This window comes from Chlorocebus sabaeus, chromosome 5 (genome assembly GCF_047675955.1).
Source record: "Chlorocebus sabaeus isolate Y175 chromosome 5, mChlSab1.0.hap1, whole genome shotgun sequence".
Lineage (NCBI taxonomy): Eukaryota > Metazoa > Chordata > Mammalia > Primates > Cercopithecidae > Chlorocebus > Chlorocebus sabaeus.
In genome coordinates, this window is record NC_132908.1 from 7,664,049 (window position 1) to 7,686,510 (window position 22,462).

The 22,462-nt window shown below is 39.1% G+C and overlaps 1 protein-coding gene across 31 annotated transcripts in view; it reads left to right on the forward strand.

The window, feature by feature from the left end:
• RBFOX1 (RNA binding fox-1 homolog 1) overlaps window positions 1-22,462 on the forward strand; it is a 2,485,439-nt gene that overhangs the window by 2,435,595 nt on the left and 27,382 nt on the right. For all 31 annotated transcript variants that reach the window (XM_073015143.1, XM_073015144.1, XM_037989528.2 and 28 more), the window contains 2 exons: window positions 780-819; window positions 12,491-12,555. In XM_073015143.1, coding sequence (XP_072871244.1) covers window positions 780-819; window positions 12,491-12,555 — 105 coding nt within the window. The remainder of the gene's footprint in view (window positions 1-779; window positions 820-12,490; window positions 12,556-22,462) is intronic.

Here is a 22,462-nt window from a genome sequence, read left to right on the forward strand (position 1 = left end):
TACATGCATGTATACACTATAGACAAGAGCAAACATGCATTCCTACACTTGTCCATATTAACACACATACACATACAAATACGCACACAATGCCCTTGTACACATGAAGACATGTCTGCACACAAAACACATTCTTGCACACATACCCATGCTCACGCACATACAATTAGAGACATTCTCCATTTACCATAAGATAATGCACATGGAACTAACAAGTATAATACAATGTGAAAGAATATAAAAGAAAATTTTTGAAACCGTTTGTGTTGTCCAGCTCACCTGAGGCCATTCGGCTGTAGCCCGTATTGAGAATGCTGCAATCTGTGTCTCGACCTTTTTAATCCTATTTTTATAAATAGATGTTTTGGGTTTTTATTCTGTGGGGTAGGGGGTTATATGTGGTTTAACTGCCAACTCTGACCTGTTAAGATGCTCATGTCTGTCTGGGCCACTTAAAATAAATCTATCCTTTTTACATTTCAAAGTCGTGCATTTCTGTACCCACTACTGAGAGAGTGGGAAGTTTGGGACCTAGAACGCCGCTGCCACCACCACCACACCACACATCCTAATTCTGGGCCAACACCGAAGCCCGGCCTAATTTTCTCGGTTTGCTCAACTGCTGTTGTCTCCAACCTCCTTAATCAATGTGAAAACGATCCTCGGTTCCTGTGTTTTGGATCTTGTGACCAGACTAACCTCGCCAGTGCAGGGGTTGGTGTGTCTGCATGGGAAATGCACTAATATGGATGTTTCTCTTTGTGTGTGCACCCTTGCAGTGTTGTTTACCAGGATGGATTTTATGGTGCAGACATTTATGTAAGTATTCATTCACTTGCATGCCGTCCCCGTTTCCTCCTGGAGTCATTCTTTTTACAAGTTTGCTGTGAATTCCTCTACTCGGTGTAGTTGAGAGTTTCTCTCCTTGGTCCGCAGGAAATAATTCAGTGGTTTGTCTTGCAGGACAGCAAGCCTTCTGCCCCTGAGCTCATGGCAGACATCACTGGCTGTTTAATGGGGTGGAATTAACCCCTTGGATCAACTTCAGAATAAATGCAATCCCCCCAAAAAGGTGGCATTTCTTTCACGCCAACTAAAGACCCCACTTCACCCACAAAGAAATTGTCTCTCAAGTTCTCAATATGTTGTTTTTGGTATAATATTTAGGATAACAGCTGTAGTTACCAGCTGCAGAGGGTTAAAAGATATTTTCATGGCTGATATTTTTGATGTTTTCCCTAAAATATCACAGCAGCCTTAGGAACACTCTTCTCTCTCATGGGCAAGTTTAGCCCTAAACATCTCCTACAAATTCTCTTAACAAAATGTATGTCAAATTGAACATTGAGCCCCCATTTTCTTTAACCTTTTATTCCATTTCCCCCAATTACATGACTTAAAATTGCTTAAAAGTAACACTTTAAGTTTATTTATAGACAAGAGTAGACTATTTCTCATGAGAAGAATTAAACTTATCTATGTTCAACTAGAGGTAGTTATTCTCCCACATTATGATACGAGCATTGATGCTATCAAAATGACTTGGAGTAAACACAATTTTGAATAAGTGGGCAGTGTTGGGAGATACTCCCTAAATCACAATTTTTATTACAAAGGACCTCAGTCAATGGGATTATATTTGTTTTATAGGCTAGACAGCAAAAAAATCATTTCTGATAAAATTGATATCAGGTACTAGAAGATAAGCCACTGATTATTTTATTCCTTTTGAATTTCATATCATTAGTTTTGAGATATAGTATTTATCTCCATCAATGATAGACTTAGTTGAGTTCTATTGCATCAAGCATATTTACTATAATCTGTGGGTTAGTATTTTTTCCCCATAACAAAGTGAGTGAAAAACCCGTATGTCCTAATTCACTCAGTGATCAATTTTTTTCTTTTTTGTGGAACTTAAGCTTTTCCATCTCACGTCCTCTTTTCCAGACTTTCAGATTTTAAATTATGAGGCAGGCTGGGGCTGAGCAGTTTGAAGCCCATTCATATATCCTCAAGCACCTGCTAAACCCAATCACCAGTCCTGGCTCTCGCCTTCATGGAGCCCATGAGTAGATGATTGCAGATGGAAGGAGCCAGAATGGTAGTTGGCATCGCAGAATTTAGGGCTTTAGAAATGAGAGGGAATAGACAAGGGATAGAGAAATGCTTTTTTAAAAAATCCACCAAAATGGAAACTATCTCCAGCAACACCTGCCCAAGAAAAAAAAAAAAATGCAGATTTTTCTTAGTTAAAAATATTTCACAATCATTTAGTCAGTGTCCACCTCTTCATGCCTCAGTTTCTTCAAACTGACAATAATTTACTGAATCATTAATGTGTGGTATCTTATGCAGATGTCAAACTGGTGTCTTGCTGGCCTCAGATTCTTGAGTAGCACGAAGGAGAGGCTGCCTGAAGGCAAGATCTGTGGAGCTTCCACAAATAAGGAAAAACAAGGGACTCATTTAAGTGAGTGAGAGTGTGTGTTTGTATCGATTGGGGCATACTGCTGCATCAGAAAATCCACAGAGCAATGCAAATAGATAAAACACACAAAGGAGGAGGAAATATGCCAACCACTTGACTAGAGAGGAAAAAAAATTTGTTTAGAGAAGAAAGCCACAGAAGTGTCCCTTTGTGCTTTTCTAGTTCCTTTAGGAGATTTTGTCTGTCACACATTCATGTTTGAGCCAAGCCCACTGGATACAGTGGTGCAGCCTGGGAAGCATCTAAGTGAGCTTCACAGGACAGGGTTTCTTCCAGTCCTAAGTTGTGTGATAGCTTCATTTGTAAAACTGCCCCTTCTCTGACTTTTCAGGCCATGATCCCCAGCCAAAAATTATCATTTTCCCTACTCTTTATGTTATAATGACAATAAGATTTTTCAGAGAGGAAGAATCACATATGTAATCAGGTGGCAGAAAAAGTTCCTGTGATATTAATTTAGAGATTTGTTTACCCAGCACATGTTTCTGTCCTGTCTCTAAAAAAGTCGCTAGAATCTTGTAGACCTTCCTGAATATTTTGCTTTGTCCGATGACAAATTTAACATATTGCTGCTGTGTGTCTGTGTGTATATTGGACAGTAAGAAACTAGCCTGCGCCACTGCCCAGCTCAGCAGCAGAACAAGAGGTCGTTGATGACCATAAATTTAAGGAAAAGAAATATGTGTTCTGCATTGCAGAATATACAGAACAAGATTCATCCTAGCTAGAAGTATGTCATAATCTTGAATGTGCTTTTTTAAGCCACTACCCTACCTCCCTTGAGATACCAGCATGTTCTGATGAGTGGAAATATCCCCAAGCTTCGGTTTTTAAAAGAGATGATGGTTAAACAGATTCTTAGAAAGTCGTATGAGATTCTACTTAAAGATTTTGGCTTACTCCTTCAATCTCGTTAAAAACAGTACACAATAAATAGGTTTAGGGCAATTCTGAGAGGCCGTGGGATATATGTTAGACTCATCAGACACCTCTAATAGATTTAAACTTTGTTATTATTTGAGATGGAGTCTCACTGTGTCGCCCAGGCTTTAGTGCGGTGCTGTGATCTCAGCTCTCTGCAACCTCTGTCCCCTGGAAGCAGTTCTCCTGCCTCAGCCTCCTGAGTAGCTGGGATTACAGGCACCTGCCACCACCCCTGGCTGATTTTTGTATTTTTAGTAGAGACGGGATTTCACCATGTTGGCCAGCATGGTCTCCAACTCCTGACCTCAAGTGATCCATCTGCCTCGGCCTTCCAAAGTGCTGGGATTACAGACGTGAGCCAGGACACCTGGCCATAAACCTCTTCTTTTTTAATTTTATTGGGTAGTAAGTTTCTAGCTTTGGTTACTGCTAAGGAAGACAAAGGAGGATACTGTCAGATTCTTCCTGCTCAAAATGTTCACCATCCTGGCGGTGTATCAGAGCAGATGAACAACTCAACAGCTTGCATCCCAGAACTACGGGGCTTTTCTAAGTACCCTGCTCTCTCCCCTCCCCTGTCTTTTGTTCTCTACGGTCTTTCCATCCCTACCACCTGAGGTTGGAGCCCTCGGGCATTTTTTAGTTCTGCCTAAGCACATAGGCATTGAAAGACCTGCATGATCCCGGTAACTGGCAAGCCACAACCTCCTCTCTCAAATGACCTCCTTCTGAAAGTTTTCAGAGGAGAAAGGATTGAGCAGAGAGGGACAGATGATCACAGATGTCCTGAAATTGCCAAAGGGAATTGTTATGAAATGCTGTGAGCCAGACACGAAGGGAAAAAAACAGGACAGCTTGTTTGGGCAGAGGGCAAAGAAAAGCCTTCATCCTCTTCAGGATCTGAGCCCTGCAGGAAAACCACTGCCTCTAGCCACAGTGGAGAGGTTCGGACACAGTGTGGTTGGCTACTCATCAGAGAGGACGTGGGAGTTGTCTGAGAAAGGAGGATAGGAATGGTCTTTATCTGAGTTCCTTCTACCTGAGATCAGAACACACAACACACACACACACTTTTGTCTAGAAAGATAGGAATTTAAGTTTCATAGTGAAACATATCAAAGCTACCAGTTCACTATTATTGCTTAGTGGTGTACCTTTACATAAATTCATTTTAATTAAAAAGTGCATCAAGTTAAGCAAACTAAATAGTAGAGATTATACAAACAGAGTGGCAATGCAAGGACCAAGGTTCTTAGACCTACAGAGTCACTCATATTTGGAAGTGAAGCTACAGTTTTGTTTTGGAGGCGTAATCTCACTCTGTCGCCCAGGCTGGAGTGCAGTAGCATGATCTCAGCTCACTGCAACCTCTGCCTATAGGGCTCAAGCGACTCTCCAGCCTCAGCCTCCTGAGCAACTGGGATTACAGGCACCTGTCACCACACCCAGTTAATCCATGTATTTCAGTAGAGATGGGGTTTCCCATATTGGCCAGGATGGTCTCAGACTCCTGACCTCTAGAGATCCACCTGCCTTCGACTCCCAAAAGTGCTGGAACTACAGGTGTGAACCACCACACCTGACCCCTGAAGCTATAGATTTTACGAGGCCAGAAGCTGACCAAGGAGTGGAAAACAAGCATTGCTTAACTGAACCAAGACATTTGTTGGTTGACCTTCTCAGGGAGAGATCAAAGAACATAGTATTTGATCAAAAGATAACCATTAATATTACAAATGAAAAGAGGAAAAGAAATTATAATGAACTGTTAAAAAGAATTGACAAATGGAAAGAAACTGGAGTAACATAGTGGGGTGTTTGACAATGGGAAAAGCAGAGAGAAAGAGTGAGTAGATATAAATTATAAACGTTGACAATGTTCCTTTTTATTAAGAACATCCTAAGCATCCTAACATTAGACACAACCGTGAAGGCTGCCTAGCAAATGTGTCTTGCGATTCCAGTGCATTTTTACACCATTCCTAAATTCTGTATAACAAGTTTCTGGTTAACACCATGGCTAAACACAATTATTTCTGAATTCATGTCACTCTGCCACCCATATGTTTTAAAACAAAGAGGTATCCTCATTTCACTGATGTTTAAACTCAGGAATGAGAAGTGTCAGTAACTTTGGGAACATGTAAAGCTGGAAAGTAGGAATTCTTTAAATAAAAACCCCTAGGTCTTTCTTCCTGAGAACTTGTTTTCAGTGTGAGGTGGCTGAGGATTGGCACTTGGCTTGCCGTCCCCAGTCACCATAGTGGAGACCTCAGTCCACCAAGAAATCAGGCGAATGCTGTGTTTGCAATGGGAGAGACAAGATGCTCAGTGTTTTACCTGTATTACCCTTATCTTTCCTCACCACAGCCCTTGAAACAAGGCATCTTACCTCTATCTTTTGTTGTTCCAGAAGAGAAACTTTTTTGGAGACAGAGCCTCCCTGTATCACCCAGGCTGGAGTGCAGTGGCATGATCTCAGCTCACTGCAACCTCTGCCTCTGGGGTTCAAGCAATTCTCGTGCCACAGCCTCCCAGATAGCTAAAGACTACACGCATGCACCGTGACACCTGGCTAATTTTTGGATTCTTAGTAGAGATGGGGTTTCACCATGTTGGCCAGGCTGGTCTCGAACTCCTGACCTCAAGGTGATCCACCTGCCTTGGCCTCCCAAAGTGCTAGGATTACAGGTGTCAGCCACCACGCGTGGCTAACAGGAAACTTTTCCAGAAAAGAGAAAATAATTTGTCCAGAAATGTACACTGACACTGGGCCTTAAGCCCACATGATTTGACTACTGAGTTTAATGCTTAAGCCCTGAGCCCACAAACCCAAGTCATTGCTCCAGTTGAGCAAAATTTGAAAACTACAGTGAAAGACAGGAAAGGAAGAGGGAGAGAAGTGAGCATAATGGGGTGAGCAGGCCACTGAGAATAATATTTGTACTAGAAATATTCAAATAAGCAGTGAACTAGCAGAGAAAGAGAAGAAGAATGTTGTCAGGCATAGCTCCACCAACTTTGACTTTTAACATAAGTAAATTTAAACTGGAAAGGAAACGCAGGCTATATAGGAAAAAGTATACACATGCCTTTAGAGGGTACGTCCCTCAGTCTCTTCAAATGTTCAGCCATCTCAGTGTCTGCCCTGGAACTGGAGAATTTTATTTCAAACTGTGACCGCTCACACGGAAGATTAGTCTTGCCCATGAATAACTCTTACCTCGAAAAACTTCATCCTAGTCTGTACAAGAGACCTTCCTTGCCAGTGCTAGATTTGTATGAAATCATAGCATTTTGAAGCTATGTATATGAACACGAGTTTACACACATACACACACTCACATCTACTCACAGTTCTCTAGTCTGAAAGTATTAAAAGTAGCTATTGTAGCTTCAGTGTAATTCATGAATTCGTGAACTGCAATTTTGCTGTTAGTTGAAATTAACAACTAAAGGTGTTTATGCAGTTACGGTTGCTACTGTGCTGTTTTCTTAACTACAATAATTAAGACATTCATGTTAAATCCTTAGATATTCCAGAAAATTCCAATCATGACTTAAATTTGAAATAGTTAATTTGGACTGTTGGAATATGCTTTAAGAGGCAAGAAGCCATGAAATTATCTTTTTCTTCTTTAGAAATAAACACAAGTTATAACACAAAGTGGTTTGATCCCCATTTCCACCTTGATACTCTCCCATTGCAGAGATTTGCAACTAAAATTGTTTATCCAGGCCCAGTGCCCCTTTCAGCTTGGTGGGTCAGTACTAAGTCTTGGTGAAGTAAGAGAGAAGCAAACTTGTAAATGAATTGCTCTGGAATTTGTCTGACTTATGCATTCTCTTTTATTTATTTCATTTTTGCATTGAAAACATTACATTTCTGTTTCCTTATAGAGTAGTGTATCAAGAGCCTGTGTATGGCAATAAATTGCTGCAGGTATGAAATCCCGACTGGTGGAGAAACTCATCACTATGATTGTGGGTTTGCTGTGAAATCCTTACTAACAAGATAATTCTGAAGAGGGGAATTGTTCTCTAACATAGGAGGAAAAAGACTTAACTGAATTTTCCAGTTTTAATATGAAATCTCCTAGAATAGAGGTGGCTATCCCCATATCTATCGATATATCCGCTGACTGTGTTGTGGCTGTTTCTTCCAAAGATGGGTGCTGTTTCCATGACTGATGTTAGTTGGCCTTGGCCATGAGTTTTTGTTAGATCCTGAGTGTGTCAAGTGGTGGTCTAGCTTGGCTGGTTTTAAGCTTAAAAAAAAAAAAAAGTATCTGGACTCAATCAGTATACATCCAATGAAAAAGAATTCAAGGTTCTGATTGAACCAATTGTCTGGGTAATTTGTTAGTAGGTTCCCAGCGTGAACTGGAATGGGGTTAAATCAAGAATCTCATATGCAGCAGTAAGAGCCAGAATACCTGACGTCTAACATAACCCTCCCCCTAGTCTTAGTAGAGCTGATCAGAAATTTCACACCTACTGTTATAGCTATTAAACCTACTTCTCACTGCTGAAGCAACCACCAACTGAACAAACTCGTAGGAAGGAAAAAAGTCAACATATTCGTTGGAATGTGGCTGGCCTAGTCTCTCCAAATTTGGTCTATTACCCACATTGAAACTGTCAAGTAAGATGAATGTCAAACTGAGGATGATCAGTGAGAGTTTTAGGACATTACTTTCCCTGTCGCTGCAATTCCCTTTTTTCTTCAGTATTATGAGTGAATTCAGAAAGTACTTTTTGTAAATCGTGAGAATTGATTGGGTTTTAATTAAAACCTGAATGTGAGAAAGAGGTACTTTGACCTAGTAAAGGACAATATGGTTAAAATTCCCGAGATGAACTTTTACTGACACATTTCAAGAGAACTGGACCTCTGAATGCCACCCTTCAAAAATAGATGAACGTAGCCAGGTGTGGTGGCTCACACCTGTAATACCCATGCTTTGGGAGACCAAGGCAGGCAGATTGCTTGAGGCCAGGGGTTCAAGACCAGCCTGGCCTACATGTCAAAACCCCATCTCTACTAAAAATAAAGTTAGCCAGGCATGGTGGCACGTGCCTGCCATCCCAGCTACTCGGGAAATCACTTGAACCCGGGAGGCGGAGGTTGCAGTGAGCCAAGATTGCACCACTGCACTTCAGCCTGGGGGACAGAGAAGACACTGTCTCAAAAAAAAAAAAAAAAAAAAAAAAAAAACACACAAAACAAAACAAAAAACCCTAATATAGGTAAATTAGGAAGTGTTTCATTTTAAAATGTTCCTATAAGTATTATAGTAAATAAGATTTAAGTTGTATGTATATATACCAGCACACTGTTTTGCACCAAGTGAGACTTAACCCTTGGAAATTTTCGTAATAAAGGGAGCCTTTACCCCTGGTTAAGCTGATTACTTTCCTATGCACTCCAGTTGAAGGAAGTATGTATAACACATACATGTTACAGTCCTACCGATGCCCACATCCCCCCTAGCACACACAGGTTTTCCCTTCCAGAATTCACTATTTGTCCAACAGAACAATTTATTTTCAAAAGTATGCTCTAAAGTAAATCTTGAAGCCTCAAATTCTCTGAGATGCCTTGGAAGTCCCACAATGTTCATGAATATTGTCCCAAGGAGTTCCACAAACACAGTAACCAGTTTAACTGAGCATCTGCCAAACTGGGTTGGTTGTGGAAACTTTCCTTTCCATCATTCCCCACAAGGATAATTTTTAAAATGCTTTATTAGTTGGGCACAGTGGCTTACACCTGTACTCCCAGCACTTTGGGAGGCTGAATTGGGACGATCACTTGATCCCAGGAGTTTGAGAGCAGGCTAGGCAACACAGTGAGACCCCATTTCCAGTGCAGTCAGAAAATAAAATGCTTTATTGGAGCGTCATTTGAGGTGCTTAATGGGTAACTACCTCGAGGGACCTCTAGAGGTTTTGCCAACAAAGGAAACTTCTTAGTCCACACCAGTGGGTCACTCTGGTACCCTCACTCATTTGGTGGTGGTGGCAAGAAGATCCACAATGGCAACTTGAAATTATTATATAAGGTTACGTTTGTATTTTGCTACCCATGATGTGGAGGAATAAATATTTCAGGAATGGGGAGTGTATAACTATTTTATGCTTATCATGCCTTGTTCCTTTGGGTTTGGTGGTGAGAAAAATCACTTGTCAATGACACATTTTTGTCATATAATCTCAGAAGACCAGGTTCACCGTGAACATGGTCTGGTGACGGCTATTGAAAGTGAGTGTTCCTTTTACAGACATCACCATGGAACCTCGAAGTAGTTCTGGCTATGCTCAGTGGGCTGCAAAATACAGAGCAATAAAATTGATTCAAGTCACCTGTTAGACAAATTAAAGCAATTTGTATTTTTTGTATGTAAAGCAATTTATATTTTACAGTGTATGCACACACATACACTGAGTTAATACACAACTCTTATTTCCCTAGTATGAATTGCATACAGAAGAAAAATAGCAAAGGAAGGCTATGCAGTAAAGATGGAGAGAGAAAAGCACCTAATCCCCTTTTCCCTAATTATTACATGTTTCAGGGATCATTTAGACTGGTATTGTCCAATCCTTTAGCTACCAGTCCCCATGTGGCTATTTACATTTAAATTCAAATTAACTGAAAAGTAAATTTAAAAAATCAGTTCATTGCACTAGTTACCTTTCAAGAGTTCAATAGTCATTTACTAAAAGTAGCTACTCTGTTGGACAGCACAGATATAGAACGTTCATCTCCAAGTGGTCTACTCGACAGCAATGAAACCACTGATCAAGGTCAAAAATCTCTCCGCTGGCTCTGGAGACTTAAGAAAATTGTGATTTTGACCCTTGAATCAGGAATACTCACAAGGAAATTTCTAGATAATAAAGACAAATGTCAGGACATTGACGACTTGTGCCCGTCTTGTATAGAAACACGCATTTTCTTTAACTGGCCAAGTCATATGCAAACAGTAGAGGTCATTCTGAAACCTTTGCAGATGACCACATTTGCTGTGCGGAGGAATCCCAGGTGTACACACCTGCCTTTGATGTTTCTACTATACATAACGTACTAGTCAGTGTGGTTCATTTTAGTTGTTTGCACTGCAGCAATTCTTCCCATTTATCAGACTTGCTACCTTCTTCCATTGACTGAAACTAAGGCAGAAGGTGGAGGATATGCAAAGTTCAAACCAAGAGGCTTGCAAATAGGATGTTACTAAACATCTTTGGTGGGACCAAATTCACAGTCACCAACTCATGATTGACATGACATCTGACTGCTGCAAATACTTTTTCTTGTTCCAGAGAGAAACACGCACATACCACAGACACACTTTCTCTCTACTCAAAACTTTAAGCCTGTTGCAAGCTGATGTCTCCTAGAAATCAGCTAGCCAATTCTAGCCTCTCCCTACCTCATTAAGTTTAATGTATGTACCTGCACACTGTATCTTTCTGTACACATCATGAAAGCCAAGATGAACAAGCTATATAGAAAAATGGCTCCAGAAACCTGGTGACCCGATTTCTCTTTAGTCCATCACTCTGTTTGTTGAACTCAGTGCTGTCATAACTGCTTTGGTTTTATAACTCTTCAGCACATTTCATGAGTTCCCCATTCCTAACTGGAGAACATAGTATTTGGCGCACTAGGTGGCATCTGGCTAAGACCTTTTTTGTTGTGGTTCACTTCTATTATCTTTTTAAGGGAAGCTTTAAGAAAAAAAAAAAACTTTCTAAATTATTATCTATCAGGATGTTTTAGATGTGTCTTCCCCAGGACCGATCCAAAGAATAAACTTTAAAAGATAAACTTGTTTCTTTGAATTGCCATACTAATGATAGCATATTTACTCTGAAAGTTAACTGTGCCAGAAGGAGGAAGAAATTGAGACCAGTGTGCCTACATCTTGAAAGAGGCTTTTTGTAGCTTCCCTGCTTCATCTATGTCTTATCGTATCACTTAGTTTCATGAGGCCAAATGCCGTGAACCTCCCTTTCCCTCATGATTCTGCCGTTGCATACCTTCTCACACACTACTTCATCCTGAGTCACCCCTTTATGGTGATGGTAAGAACGCTCACCTCAGAGGATTATGGGACTGTGTGTTCTAATTAGAACCTGAATAGTCCTGTGTTATCAGTGGACACTGGATCCTGTTTAATTGTGCTGAGATCATTGTACACTGGTTGATGTATCATTGCGGTCCACTGAGCAAGCAGCTCTGTTATTTTCACAGTTTGATCATCTACGCTCTACTGAACACAATTCCTTTTGAATATGCCTATTTGCTCGTCCTCTTTGCTTAATTGAACAATTGCAATTACGGGTACATACAACTAAATGTTATTTTTTTTCAGATTTTTTCTGTTAATGATTTTATTTACCAATTAGAAGACTATCATTTTCCACACCAAACAAATTCTCCATCTGAAGCAGCATGATATATAACCATGTGATCTCTTTGACCAAAAAGAAATGTTCAGTCATTTTTGTAATAATTATGTAACATTTAGACAGCTCAAGACAGTCTTCAGTAACATGAGTGATTAAACAACCAGATAGGTAGGAGATTACTAATAAACTTTCAATCAAAGGGTGACTAAATATAAAAGGAGAGCATTTACTTTATAAGAAAATAAGAATTGTTTGAATAAAATTTAAGTTAATATCTGATAAAGGTAAAGCAGAATCAATTTTGAAAATCTGGAAAGTTCAGCAAAGTATAAAGAGTGTTTAAATAATCCCCCATAATCCTCCCCACCCCAAGACAATCACCATTAACATTTAGGTACATTTTCTTCCAAAGGCCTCTAGGCTCTTCTTTTGGGATATGCTTACGACCGCTAACCTTTAACATACCGCTGGGGTTGGTGTTCCACCCCTTGTTTCTCCACGGTGTTTTTGTACTTTCGCTTTGATACTAAGCTTTCATTAACCTCAACTTTAGCTCAGTAGATTTGCGTAACTGCTGTTCTGGTGTGGTCTTGCCACTGGGCGTCCCTGCAGTGGGCTCTGCTGCAGTCCTGAGTCACATTTCTCCTTGTGTTTTAGGGTGGTTATGCTGCATACCGCTACGCCCAGCCTACCCCTGCCACGGCCGCTGCCTACAGTGACAGGTAAGGGTCATTCTTCTCATGCTTGACAACTACTTGGAAATTAACTTAGTTGATGGGAGAGGAGATTCTTGTATGGTCTTGGTGAAACTGCATGACTGCTGGGGGAGGTAGCACCCCAAAAGTTAGGTCCCATGGTGAACGTGAACTCAAGGCCCCATAGACAGAGGGCAAATGCCTCAGCCCATTCTAAATTACTTTCTCTGCTAAGACACAAAGAAAATGATAGTCTTGGTCCCTGTGTAGTTTTTAACATCTCTTAATTACTGTGACAACACAGCTTGCTCACATACACATACACACACACACTCTGTACAACCTTCTTATGGTCATCTATGTAAGACTATGGTTTCATCTAACTCATAGGAAGAAAAACAGACCACGATCCTACAAGCTTTATTTCAATTTCAAGTCCCTTATTTCCCTTTTCACAAGGTCTTATACGGAATAAATTATTCCCTCCAATGCATTTTTACAATTTGAAATGAACAGGGAGAGTGTCCCTGGCATTCATAAGGAGATTCATTCTTTCTGGCAATGCCCAGTGTCCAATCCTACAAACCTAAGTCAACTTTTATTTGTAATGTACACCACATGTTAAGGCAGGCAGTGGAAGAAACCCAGTGTGTTTGAGAAGTGCAGAAGTCAGAATGGATGGGCAGGTTGTGGGAGGGGTGGGGCGGAAATGAGGGGTTTCTATTACCCAGGCTTAACAGATGAGTTGGTTCCTGAAACAGCAAGCCGTAGTTACTTTTGTATGGTTGCCTTGAAAAAGAAAGTGTGTGTTTTCATATTGAATGCAATTCCTTGGCTCCGTTTTTTAAGGACATAAATGTGAATGTTCAGATGCTCTGCATGCACAAATGTCATTGAGGGTGCTTATGTTGGTAATGAGTCCTTTATTTTAAAAATACGTTTCATGAATAAAACAATGATAACAGTTTGCATGTGTGGCTGGGGCATGCTGGGTCAGACAGGTAAGCAGGCGATGTATTTGACTCCTGAATGGGAAGTGTCGGCAGCCTCTGGTGCTCCTACCCGGCCTGTTGTGATGTAGTTCCTACCTCGGTTTGCTGTGGTGTGCTTTCTCTGCAGTTCCATTCCATTTCTCACGAGATGTGCCGTTAGCTAACTGTAGAATTATTGCAATATAATAAAGCAGAGTAAATTCCTGAACCCTAAAAGCGGCACTTTGAAAACACCATGCATACACTTGTAACAAATGGCTCTTCGGTAAGATGGAATTGAGATCTGCTGTCTGGTTCTATGCAGGTATCTTCTTATAAGCAGCCATAACAAGTTCTCAAGGCTGTAGGAGGCCTTCAGAGAAATCCAGACAATTGTCAAACAAGGTTCTCAATACATAAATTATACATTTACCCAGCATTCAGTTGCCAAGATGCAAAATGTGTTTCCTGTAAGTTGTTATCTTCAACCCACTGACACTGGATTAGAAAAGTAGAGAGGGTCAAATAAGGCTAATAAAAAAATACTCAAGAACATTGTACAAATGAAAAGGTCTAATGTTATTAAATTCTGCACTGAAGATTCACAAAGTATCAGTTGCAATGTGGTTCAACTGCAAGCCTTAATCATTTTTTATGAAAATATCTCTAGATGCTACATTCTCAAACACACACTTTGCATATAATTATAATCATAGTAACTTTAGCCTACTGTATAAGAATCTTAAACGGATTTGATTATCTTGTTTTTCAGTATAAGTGCATCTACCCCCCAAGTTGAAAAAAGAAAGATTAGCAAATATATAATTTAAATTGCCTCCTTCAATAAGGCTGGTCTAGACATTTAAAAAATAAACAACATATGATACCATTAGAATTATCTGAGATTCTGGCCAACCCTACTTGCATTCATCTAAACATTTTTAAATTTCTACATTTTGGAACACCATATGTGTAAAATCTGTTATTTTGATATTATTCAGATTTCTCATTGGCAACATGTCCCACTGAAAGATCGCCCTTGTTCTTGGATTGGCATATCTTTAATAACTGCAATTCCAACTTAAGTACCATAGTTTCAGCTGAAGAAACCAACTAACTATTCTGTTGTCCATATAATTGGCCTCTTGTTGTTCGTTAGAGAAATTTGCACATTTGGTCTTCTTGGTTGCTGTGGAAATTGATAGCTATCCTTATTTAACTTTGTCATAAGCAAGACACTTGCCACGTATGGAATTATTCATTGAAGTAAATTCATTAATAAGTAAATGGACAGAAAGCAATCTTTAAAGTTGTATTTCTGAATTTTTAAAGTGTCTATTAAATGGTGCTACCTCCTTTTATCTTTAATAAATGGATATTGAGAAGGAATACCTTTTTATAAGAAGACACTTTTAGGGAAAATGTGAAATTATCAGAATAGCTTTTGAATCTAGATTAAAGATGCCAAGTACCTAGAATTTCAGAAGTAGCAATCGTGTAACCAGTTATTTTTATATCATCACAGCATAGAATCAGTAGTGATAGATTCTTAGTTCCTCTTCTGTAGAAGACAGGCAAGATAAAGAAAAACTTAACAAAAGAACTTCTTCAAAAATAGGAAGTAAAATCAGCAGGCTTTGAGAATGTTTTGGTAATCTCTCTGGCTGTCAATTGATCAAAAGAGAAACTGCAACAAACTTTCCCTGTAATCATGAGATTCATTCTTCAGACATCTTGAAAGCGAAAGTTTGATGTCCCCAGTTGGTAGGATTTTACCTTTTATCAGCACAAATTAAGCCCTCAAATTAAAGATTCAGGGACCTTTGAGAAATATTGAACTCCAGTAACCTCAGGACTGTCCAGAAGGTCCTTAATGGGCACCTTGCAACTCCCTGCCCATCATCTTCTTGGTTAAATGATCACATGCTGATCATCTCGGAGCAACCTGAGTCTCTCTGAATGTTGACCTCCAGAATGAAGACCATCTGGTGTGGGCAGAGATTTCCCCAAAAGGAAAATACCTGACTGGACTAGGTAATTTTAGAGTCCCATTGACAAATTTAGTGGGAATAGGTGAACATCTTATCTTGGCATTTAGGAAACATTTGGTAAGCACTTGACCTCACCAAATCTTTATTTCTAATCTCACTTTGATTTATGCAAAGCCAACTGTCTGAACTCTCAAAGGAGAACGTTTTCTGAGCTTGAACCAATTGAAGCATGGCAGAGGGGCCTTTGGTCATCTGGTCATTGCATGCCACTTGGTGTTGCTGATGTGTCTGTGATATGTTCTGGATTGGACAGGTCCATCACATCAGCTTGATGAATGGCTTGCTTGAATTAAGCCTGGGGGCAGGCTTCTCTTTATTGATTGGCTGATGGTTTGTGTATTATGACTTCGTTGTTGTTGCATCTTGAAGCAGCCAAACTGGGAGGTTGGAGGTTGGGGGCTGGGGTGAGGGCGGGGGGACGGCGGTGGGGCAAGATTCCCTGTTTGATCAACTGTGCCACAAATATTTGGGAAAATACGATGTGTACATAGCTTTGATGAAAATGTTATCTCCCCAGACAGACAGACATTTGCCATGCTTGTCCTGCTTGCTAACACTCTAACATTTCCTAATGATCAGTGCATGAAAACGTCCCTCCACATCAGGGCAGAAAGTAGTTAGATGCAGACTGCCTAGAGACTAAAGCAATACAGAGTTTTTCACTCAGATTTCATCACAATCCGATTACACTGATAGTTACCAGCGGCCATTTCTTCCACATAAAACATGCATTTCTTGTAAAGATACATGAAAGCTAAGAAGCTTTTGACATATAGTAGCACCAGGCCACACAGGTATCTCTAAACTGAGCAAAATACTGCAAAGCAACATAATTTTGTTTTAATGGATACCTCCTTGGTTTTTGAGACCTTAAAGTTTCACTGCTAATGTAGAGATAGAAATTGCTACTTTTATGTGACAAAAATGACATATTGGCTCTGTTGTAATAGGTATGAAAGACATACATACATCAATATAAATTTTATATAGCTCAACTTAATAGAAATCCAAATAAAATGCCGTATTATCTTGCTTTCTGCATACACACATGTACACACACACACTCACTTGTGCCTTGGGGCCTCACAAGGGACTCGTAAGTGTATTCAGGTAAAGCTTAATGCAAAGAGACCAGGGCTTGTTAATTTCAAGTGGTCACAAATGCACGCTAGAAAACATAAGTTAAATATGACATTCATAACCTATGAATAAAAGGTTCTGTTTCAGACAGATTTGTGTTTCTTAGAACCTAGTAAGGATAAGTAGGCATATCTTGGGGTTCATACAGGATTTAGTCTTATTTAAAAATTAAGTGACAGAGCTGGATACATACATACATCCATATGCGTACACATACATAGATGGGTGGAAAGATGGGTAGATGGATAGATGGAGATAAAGCGATAGAGGAGGGTGGATGAATGGAAAGAGGGAAGGAAGCAAGGAAGGGACCATCTTTCTGCCCTCTAATATTTCATCATAAGCTAAATACAGAAAATAGGACTAAATCCTTATTATACAATCTTACTTCAAGCTGAACTAAAAAAGTAAAAGGATTTGAGTTGATTTCCATTAGTGCAGGCTACTCCCTATTTTAGAACTTTTTATTTTCTGGCCTCAGATTAAGTAGGAGAGAAATGCTGTCATGAAAATAGACAAGTAAGTACATTTACAATGATATTCCATTTTATTTGGAGTCTTTATCTGATGATATAGGCTAAAATTTAAGGGATTGTCAGCATATCAAGTGTATGAGCATTCTAAATAGAAAATGTAATTTACCATGTAGGGGCTTATTTCTGTAGGAAGGTTAATTTTTTAAAGAGATGTTTTATGGACATTTTTTTTTTTTTGCCATGGGTTGGAATACAGAAAGTTGAACCTGTGGATAATTTGAAACCCTTAATGAAAATAGGTATACAAAGCAGACAAAGGGGGTACTTGCTCTGCTTTCCCCAGTCCTCTTATCTGAACCAAGTTTGATAAGGATTGAAGATATTTCTAGCTAAACAGCAGTAGCAGCCCTTGTTCTTATTCTTCATGATGTATGGCAAGCAGAGGTCAAGATCTTATTCTAGTGCCATGTTGAAAGCAGTATCTCCCAAGGCCAGTTCAGGGCCTGGCAACCACCTTTGATGGCATATTTACTGGTTTATCAAGACAGAAGAACACCGACCATGTAAATATGGTTGTCAACCCTCTTTTCTGGGAAATAGGCTGAGTCCATCCTTCCTTCTCACTGCTGTTAAAGATTTTATTTATAAAATTAGAACAATAGCAAATGGTAGTTTTCATTTTAGACATCCGATTTTGTTTTTCATGTTCTTACTTGGCAAAATAAACATTGGCAACTTTATGCTAGACTCCCTATCATTTTATTTACAGTCGCAGTCTTTGAGAAATCTGTTGGAAAAATATAGTGAGAGCATTGTAAAACATGGCCATGCCAGAGATGGTACTCTCAGATCAACAAGGGACTGAGGGTGGAGTTCGTGGAGGTTCAGAACGGATGGGAAAGTTTCCCATGCCATCTTCCTAGCTGGAATACAGACCCAGAGGCAGGGCGAAGCCACTTGAGAGTTTGAGTCTAGGCTGTGGAATCAATACATGGCAATAAGCCAAAGTCCTACCTCTGTGCCATTTTTGATGGTGTTTTGAAGAAGCTGTTCTTGGTTTTAGTTTCTTTTTAGTCTTTTATTTTTACTCATCCTGATGAACTCTTGGGTTCTGTAATTTAAAAAAAAAAATCTGTCAAGTTGTAATAATGTAGCAGAAATGAGTCACTTATGCCTTTATTTCTATCCTTCTGTGCCCCTGGTGTCTAGAAAAGCATGTCCAGGTTTTAGTTAGAACTCCAGGTTGAGCATGTGTACATCTATACATATCTACATGTATATACACACCTTTTATCTTGTTCATTTCAAGTTTACTTTCATAATAGATCCATTTTGTGTTTTTGTTTTTTGAGGTTTTTGCTGATTCAGGCACTCCTCAGGAAGAAAAAGTGAAACCAATTGTCCTAGCCAGCTTTAGGATAATAGAAACACACACTTATACCTGTGAGATTCACAAGTAATAATAGAAATATAATAATATATTATATAAATATATTAATATATATATTAATAGAAACACAGACACACAGCTAAACAGTAGTAGCAGCCCTTGTTCTTATTGTTCATGATATGCGGCAAGGAGAGATCTCAAGATCTTATTCTAGTGCCGTATTGAAAGCAGTATCTCCGAAGTCCAGTTGAAGGCCTGGCAACCATCTTTGGCAAAATAAACATTGGCAACTTTATGCTAGACTCCCTATCATATTTTATTTAGTCTTATTTAAAAATTATTTAAGTGACAAAGATAGATATACATATATCCATGCATACACATACATAGATGGGTGGAAGGATGAGTAGATGGATAGGTGGAGATAAATCGATACATAGGTGGATGGATGAATGGAAAGAGGGAAGGAAGCAAGGAAGGGACCATCTTTCTGCCCTATATATATATATCTGTTATATATATATATCTCTATATATGACAGTTCATATATATATATATAAAACATATATATATATAAAAAACATTGCTCTTTAGTGATTTTGATTGTGTATTCTCCAAAAAATTAGGATAGCTAAGATAATTCTATTTTCTCCTGATCTGCTCTGTAGACTGTCACTTATTTCATTTGATAAGTATGGAGATGGCTCTGAAATAGTGAGGAAGGGAAGGTACATCTCAGCTTTTGATAGTAGAGTCACTGTAATTTTTTAAAATTGGATTTATGGATGCTGAGCGCTCAGTACTGAGAAGTAGTATGGCTGTAACTGATATTTCCTGAGTTTCTCTTAGTTTATAGAAATCACACACACACACACGTTAAAATAAAAAGTGTTCAAGTTTCTCTCTCAAGAACTAATTGCCTTTTGTCCCTAATCTATAATGGCTTCCTAACAACTGTTATGCACTATTGGATGGATATGTAATTTAATCAGTTTAAAAAAAAGAACCAATCCTGTAATAGCCACCAGACTGGACCAACAAGGAGTTGGGGAGAGATTAAAGGAATTTCCAAGCCCAACAGAGCATAGCTGTTACAGCCACGTGGGTAGACACTTTTGCCAGTGACAAGACAAGGTGTAACAACTCCTTTGGTCATGTCATGGCCTAATTACACACTTTTTAGGTCGCAGATCATTGACTTGATAGGCCACAAAAAAAAAAAAAAAAAAAAAAAAAAAAAAAAAAAACACACACACACAAAGCCTATCTTTTCAGTAGCAGCATCAGGGCCCTTCAGCTGTGAAGGGTTTTAGAGGCAGGTTGGGAAAGCCTAATGCTTTCTAGGTGTAGGTCTGTTGAGAATATACATGCAAAGCCCTGTGAATGAGCCATTTCTATTGCTAAAAAGAATTTACATTCTAGAAGACAGTAATCCAAGTAAAGCAGAAGATAGAATCTTAGCTCATGGAAGCATTTGTGGACGTAGCAATAAAAATTAAACCCCTCCACTTTGTTTGTTTGGGTTTTTTTGTCCCTAGGTAGTATACTATGGATGGTAGTATACTATCATTTCTTTCAAGATAAGATGAAATTTTTCACCAAAAGTGTTTAATATTTCCTTTAAAGTTATCAAAGCAAGTTCTGACTCTGTACTTATCGCAAGTTGAAATTCTTTTCCAAAAGAATCGATTTCTACTTCAATGTGGCTTCTTGCCATATTTGTGTGTAGTACATGCATGTAAACAGTCAATGGACAGAAATAACTTATTTCTTCCTTGGTGTAAATCAAAATGCTTGGTTCCTCTGGAATTAGGCACTCCTCACAACTATAATGAACTTCATATTTAATTAACATACAAAACATTTAGAATAGGGGCCATGATCCGAATTTGAGGGGATGGGAGTCTGTGGGGCACAAACTAGGGAGAATATAAGGAGTAACTAAGTCACTTTTCTTTTTTCCCAAGCTAATTCTTACTGCATTATGATGTGTGACTGTTCAAACAGATTAACAGTTTTCTGATAGCTGAAACATAATCAAAGCCAAGTACTCTTCTCATAATTATCCCAATCATTTAGATTGAAATGCTTTGGCCTGAGAATATAGAAATAAGCCACACATCTGATAAGCTAAATCAGTGGTTCTCACGAGTCTGGGGGACCTGGAATTTAAAGAAAAAAAAAAAACACTCATTGTTAGATGCTTCTAGCATCCTCTCAATTCTTTCAGTTCTTCTTTCATGATTTCAATTTTGTAATTTAAAATTTTAGAATGTATTAAGAGATGAAGAACTTTTTTCCACCGTTTCTGCTTTGTTAGAGTGTTTGTGGATGACTACTACCAAACAGAATATGAGCCCAGGCAGTGGGAGTGGAAGTACTTTAATTCTTCCTAGACAATACCAGCTTCCCTGCTTTTTCAGAATGATCGTTTCCCCGCTATTTTTGTTTTCTTCCATTTCTGTCTCCCAAACTTAAAAAATGAACAAATGGGGGGAAAGGGGGATGAACTTGTTTTGAAATTTCAAGATTTGAGTGGATCATCTAAAAAGCTTGCAGAGCCTTGCCTTGTATAGTTTTCAGACCAACACCATTGGCCTCACCAGGAGCCTGTGAGAATGTAGAATCCCAAACCCCACCCCAGCCCTGCTGAACCAGAACCTGCACTTTCAAAGATTCCAGAATGACTGGTGTGAAGTTTGAGAAGCCCCGCTTTAGAGAACAAGCTTCTATTCTACCCCGATATGCAATAATGTTGACAGAGGATTGTCCCATCACAAACCTTGCAAGAGATAACAGGATATATCTTTGTAAATTATTGATTTATTGCCATTGCGTCTACTCTCCCTTCTTCAATGAGAAAGGGCTATCAACAGTTGAGCATCCCTCAATGTCAATTCCATTGTGACTTCCCTCTCCTGGCCCAAGGCCACAATTAATTCTTTACCCCAAAAGATTCATGGACAGAAACAGTTGCATAATGATGCTATCATGCCATTAATTGCATAGATTTCACACAAATATAAAGTAGTACCTGAAAAAGTTCCATCTGATTTAACTTTAGTGACCCTCAGTTTTTTCCTGTGCTAAGTGGAAAGCATGGTACTAATTAGAATCAGAAAGAGATGACGGTGAACTTTATAAACCGAAAGAGGTGGTGCAAATGTTATCAATAACTCAGTTTCAGATTGACATTTTGGAATGTATGCTAGTATTTGCAGTGAATATATAGAGGCAGTAGCAAGTATATTAAATTAAATACATTCAAAAGTGCAAGGTCATTTTTAGTCTAGACAATATCTAAGACACATTGTAGCACTAACCCTCTGGGAACCTGTGCCTTGCTTGGCATCCCAGGACTTGTAGGTAACTGTGTCAAGATTTGAAACAGGATCTTTTATGCTCATTGGACCTACTCTGATAGAGACATGCACTAGCAAATCATTGCTGTTGATATACAGAATATAATTACAGATTGAGATTTACACCTGGGTCCTGAATCTGTGAGTCTACTTACTGCATGAGATAATTTGGGCAGGCTAACATTGAGCTAGTTGACACTCAACTGCCTCATCTATAAAGTGGGATTAATGGGTAATTATTGCTTCTTTGGGTGGTTGTGAGAATTGCTGTCATGAACAGAAAGCCCCTCTAAGAAATCCTGAGGCTTAGTACTCGGGATATTAGCAGGAACAGCATCAACTGTGGGAGTACTGTGTTTTGTTCTTGAGTGGAAAAAAAAAAATAAAGGAGTTTCCCTGTGGAAACGGGTTTTATGAGTTAGAATAATTTTTTACTAAATACATTTGTTTTTGGTTGTTTTAAAATCTTGACCTCCAACCCTAGAAATAAAATAGGTTGGGGAATAGAAATTGGGAATCACACGATCAAATATCCTATCCTTCT